The sequence below is a fragment of the Gymnoscopelus braueri genome (assembly GCF_963280865.1).
Source record: "Gymnoscopelus braueri genome assembly, chromosome: 24".
NCBI lineage: Eukaryota > Metazoa > Chordata > Actinopteri > Myctophiformes > Myctophidae > Gymnoscopelus > Gymnoscopelus braueri.
The window spans coordinates 1,162,799-1,167,844 of record NC_137626.1 but is presented as its reverse complement, the minus strand read 5'-3'; the positions used below and the strand labels follow the sequence as shown (position 1 = coordinate 1,167,844).

Genomic DNA, 5,046 nt, shown 5'->3' with positions numbered 1-5,046 from the left:
TATATATATATATATATATGTATATTTGTTTGTTTGTTTTTGTTAACAAATGATCTTGCATCATATTTCACGTTTGATTCATGTTCATTTGTATTATCAGTATCAGTAGGGATGGTTATAGTTATGATTCCGTTTCTTATCGATTCCCTGTTTCAGTTACGAAACGGTAAAAAAACACAAAGTGAGTAAAATGTTTAGATGACAAAAGAAACGTCTTCATGACTTTAGGAGTTAACTGAAGTAAACAGCATTTACTGTTTACTAGTACAAACTATGTATATATATATATTATGTTAGTAATACCTTCTGTTAGTAATACCCTTCAATGCTGAAACTCCTTTGTCCTGAAAATACTGCCGTTTAAATGAACCAAATACAATCAGTAATGGTCAACTTTTAAGAAATGTAATGAACAGTAACTTCTCATACATTTATTCCATGTAGTAACAGTAGCAGTTAAAGCTTGCTTTAAGCTCTATGTATAGGCCTCAAGCTCAATGCCAAGAACATTAAAGTAATGGCGTTTAACACGGAGAACAGAACCATTACCACTGCCGACGGGACGGGACGGTGCTCGAGGCTTCAGACGGAACACAGTGTTAAGGTCCGGATCGGAGGGCACTTGCATGGAAGGCCTTGCACGGGATGAGGAGAGGGTGGAGTACTGGGAGTCGAGACATGAGCGCTCACATAGTTGGAGCAGGAAAAGGCCCTGGACGGCGTCTACACAGGAATACTACGAATGGCACTTGGTGTCACATCATGGACGGACCACCTCAGAAATGCGGACCACTACGCCAGACTGCCACAGAAAAAGGTCAGAGAGAGAGAAGGGGCGCTGCGTCAGTCAGGCACCCGGAACTAGTGACGAGCAAACGGACACTCTGGGTGCAATTCATTCATTTGTGTGGTACCCCCCCCCCCCCCCCCCCGTTGCATTGGTTTCAGGTCCTACTTGGAGCCTAGTTTTGACACCCAACCCTCAATTTTAGACTTTAATTTTTTTGGGGACAGACAAAAGATTTTATTTTTTCCTATCACACAAACATTTTAGCAGCCAGCCCACCTGTAGTAACTCTGAGGAACCCCTAGGGGTCCCGGACCCCCAGCTGAAGACCCAGCTGAGACCAGTTGAACTCTGCTGCACCCATAGAGCACATGTCTGTCTGATTGATAAATAATGTAGTGTGTGTGTGTGTGTGTGTGTGTGTGTGTGTGTGTGTGTGTGTGTGTGTGTGTGTGTGTGTGTGTGTGTGTTCCTCTTCAGAGCGTGGTAAACTGTCCCAGGGCCTGTCGCAGTTTCTCAGTGATCTGGCCAATCAGAGAAGAGAAGAAAAAAAACAATGTAATAATAATAATAATCAGGTAGAAGTGTAATTTGCATTCATAATGCATTGTTTCATTTCTGTCTGTCTGTCTGTCTGTCTGTCTGTCTGTCTGTCTGTCTGTCTGTCTGTCTGTCTGTCTGTCTGTCTGTCTGTCTGTCTGTCTGTCTGTCTGTCTGTGCTTAACTCTTTGCCTGCCACCGACGAGATTTCTCGTCTTTTTCTGCTATGGCGCAGATCCCAAGATGTTCTGCTCCATTCACTTCCTGGTTAAAGTATTTGGGAAATATCCTGTATCTGGGCTCCTGTGTTTTAGTATGTATTTTTGGCGAGACATGCTATTTTAACGGCGTATAACAAGCGAACGGGAGGTTGTGATGACTTTTTTTTTTCTTTTTCGGAAGCACAGTGAAACCCTCAGTGATTAGCACATTGAGTGCCATAAACGGTCCAGACCGTTTTGGGCCATTTTTGTTTTTTATATATTTTTCCCACGTGGGGGGGCGCTCTAACGAAACTTTGGGATCATCCAAGGAGTCTCTAAGAAGGAGAGGGCGGATGTGGATCCATGTCAAAAATCCTTCCGGTCGGCCTCTCCAATGTTAACTCCTTGACTAAAAGCTTAATATCTTTTATATATATATTATATATAATATAGTTTATATATATTTATTATATATTTATTTTTAACGTGGTGGAAATTAGCCGTTTTCGATCGGCGATCACTCTACAATGGAGGATCGCGTTAGAAATATTATTGTTCCAGGCGTTAGTCGGGACCCTCCGCCGTCTCGCACGCACGCTTTGTTTACATGCACTTCCGCGTCGGGGCTTCTACAGCACGAAACATATCAGCGTAAGTGGATGGAAGATATGCTGGCACTGAACGTACCCTATTTTAATAAACCTCTGGCACACGATGTGTTAACGACCATCAGGGGATGGATCATACTGGAAATAAATATTCTGTGACTACTTGACAAAGTAAGAAATTCGAAAAATCTCTGTCAGTCTGGGCCTTGTTTAGTAGTAAATACTCTGGCAGTGAAAGAGTTAAAGGCATTTGCTCTGCTCATACATGTACAGTATTCTATGTACGAGGTCAACTCTGTGTAGGAATACAATACCTACATCATTGTAGACAGCAGACCACACCCCACTCTGTGTCTGTGTCTGTGTCTGTCTGTCTGTCTGTCTGTCTGTCTGTCTGTCTGTCTGTCTGTCTGTCTGTCTCTCTCTCTCTCTCTCTCTGTCTCTCTCTCTCTCTCTCACCTGCTCATAGAACTTGATCTGCTCCTCCAGGTAGAGCTGCATGACACGGTTGTAGTCGTAGATACGGTTGCTATGGAAATGGTTCATCTCGGCTGTGGGGGACAAGAGAGAGAGTCAGGTTACACACCCTGTGTGTGTGTGTGTGTGTGTGTGTGTGTGTGTGTGTGTGTGTGTGTGTGTGTGTGTGTGTGTGTGTGTGTGTGTGTGTGTGTGTGTGTGTGTGTGTGTGTGTGTGTGTGTGTGTGTAGCCCTCCGGTGCTGTGAGTTTGCACCACACCCGACCCACAATGCATCTGTGCCCACGGGAACTTTATTCCTGTCAACAATACAGTTTACTAAGGAGAGACAGAGAGCTCTTATTAAGAAGCCAATACTAATCTTAACAGTTAAAAGTATAATTGAGTTTCACAGTGTTTTAGTAGCATGTACAGTAGGGCTGACCCAAATAACTCGAATATTCGAAGCTTCGTTCGATGGCACATGATTCGAACTTTTTTTTCAAAAATCGAGTAATTTGCCTTTTTTTTTTTATTTGATCATTTTTTTCTCCAAACATGTACAAATGCAAAATATAAGGTGCTTACCCGCTTGCCCCAAATGTTAACTAGGTGTCCGGAGTATTTGTGTAATGTATTAGTCCATATTTTTGAATAAAGAAGTGTTTTAATCCCGTCTGTGGACGAACGCCCTTTTCCCCCCTCGTTTAATTCCTGTTTACATTGAGTGTAATTCCGGCTTTCACCGGACGCGCCCCGTCATTACCGCCCATTGGGAACTTCCGACAGAATCGGTCACAGACGAGATTTAAACACTTCTTAATTGAAAAGTATGGACTAATATATTGCACAAATACTCCGGACACCTAGTTAACATTTGAGGCAAGTGGTAAGCACCTTATATTTTCCATTTGTACATGTTTGGAGAAATACGGGCTTTACTGGTGACATTCCAGGGCGAACTGGGGGGGGTGGTCGCTAAGACTCTCGTAGATACGAAAATAAAGGTCACGACGACTCGATAAAATACATTTACTACAACGTTTGTGACTGACAAATAAATCCTCTGGAATCTCCAATTGACAAACACAGCAAGTGTTCCGCTGCTCATTTTAATGCAAAAGAACCTGAGCATACGTGTATTGTCAATTACTGCTGGTCCTTCCATGTCAACAAATAACTAGATCCTACCTATTACGTGGCGTAAATTAACCCACTTTCGATTTAAAACTCCAGTGTCTTCCATTATTCCTGGGATTTCATCTTTTGGAAACGTTTTTTTTAAACAGCGATTATTCGAAGTTTGATTGTTTTTTGGCCTAAAACTTCGATTTCCAAAATTATAATCGAAGGTCAGCCCTAATGTACAGTCACTGTCCATGCTGCTTAACACATTCCATGCCAGAGTTTAATCTCATAATGTACTCACCAGTGCCAGCGTTTTATTGTTGTTTTTTTGTTTTTTTCATGTCGCCACAGACCTCGCTAAATAAGTTAAAAGTGCGCGTTCATTTGGTTCTAAACACACAGCGGATCCGTGAGAAACGGCCAGCGAAAACAGTTTCCAAATGCGAGCCGCCATCTTGAAGATACAGCCGATCAACGCTAAACAGTGATCAGCGAGGAGAAAAACAACAACCGAGAAAATCGAGTTTTAAACAGGATCCCAGACAGGAAGCGGATACGATCGAAAAAAACGGAACCCGAATAATTCTGTTTCCGACCGGAAACCGGAAACGGAAATTGATCAAAAAAATTCGGAAAGTGCACCTGGGGAATTTCAATGGGAATCGGCGGTTCGCGTAGATCTACGCGACTGGCACGCTGCGGCTTTAAATGGGTTCGCGTAGATCTACGCGACTGGCATTCAATGTGTTAAAGGGACAAGAAACCCCTAGGCTGATTGTGTAGTTTGTTTTCAACTTTAGGTCAAAAACTACAGCAGGGTAAAAGCATGTCAGGCTGCATAAGGCTGGCCTTATTCTGTCTTTTTCCTTTATCTATTCAGGGAAACCCATTGAGAGCAAGCTCTCTTTTTCAAGGATGCCCTGATAGCAAACATTTGAATCACATTACAATGTCACAACTCATTTAACAATAAAGCAACACAACTCATTTAACAATAAAGCAACACAACTCATTTAACACACAACACAGCTGCAGCTAATACAATTAATAATGGGTGTGTTTTTTAGAGGATTCCACGTTACCACAATCATAGACATATAAAGGTAGACGCCTCCTCCGGCTCTGAGACATCTGTATCTCGGGCGCCATTTTGGAGGAGGCAAGCTTCCGCGTGTGTCACAGAAGGGGGCGTTCGGTAGGCCAATCAGAGGCAGGTGGAGGCGGGTCTTTTCGTAACCCAGCCCTTAACCCTTTAAGAGGCAGCCGCGTAGCAACTAGTCAGTTAGACGCGCTGTGATTGGCCTTTTTCAGGTCAGGTGTCCTAT

The 5,046-nt window shown here is 43.0% G+C and overlaps 1 protein-coding gene across 2 annotated transcripts in view; it reads right to left on the bottom strand.

Annotated features, from left to right (window-relative positions):
- Positions 1-945: 945 nt before the first annotated feature.
- Positions 946-5,046, bottom strand: part of LOC308080954 (sorting nexin-9-like) — a 48,418-nt gene continuing 44,317 nt past the window's right edge. For both annotated transcript variants that reach the window (XM_080423090.1, XM_080423091.1), the window contains exons 17-18: positions 2,598-2,689; positions 946-1,311 (exon numbers count right to left, since the gene is read on the bottom strand). In XM_080423090.1, the coding sequence (XP_080279216.1) occupies positions 1,264-1,311; positions 2,598-2,689 (140 nt within the window). In that variant the 3' untranslated portion in view covers positions 946-1,263. The remainder of the gene's footprint in view (positions 1,312-2,597; positions 2,690-5,046) is intronic.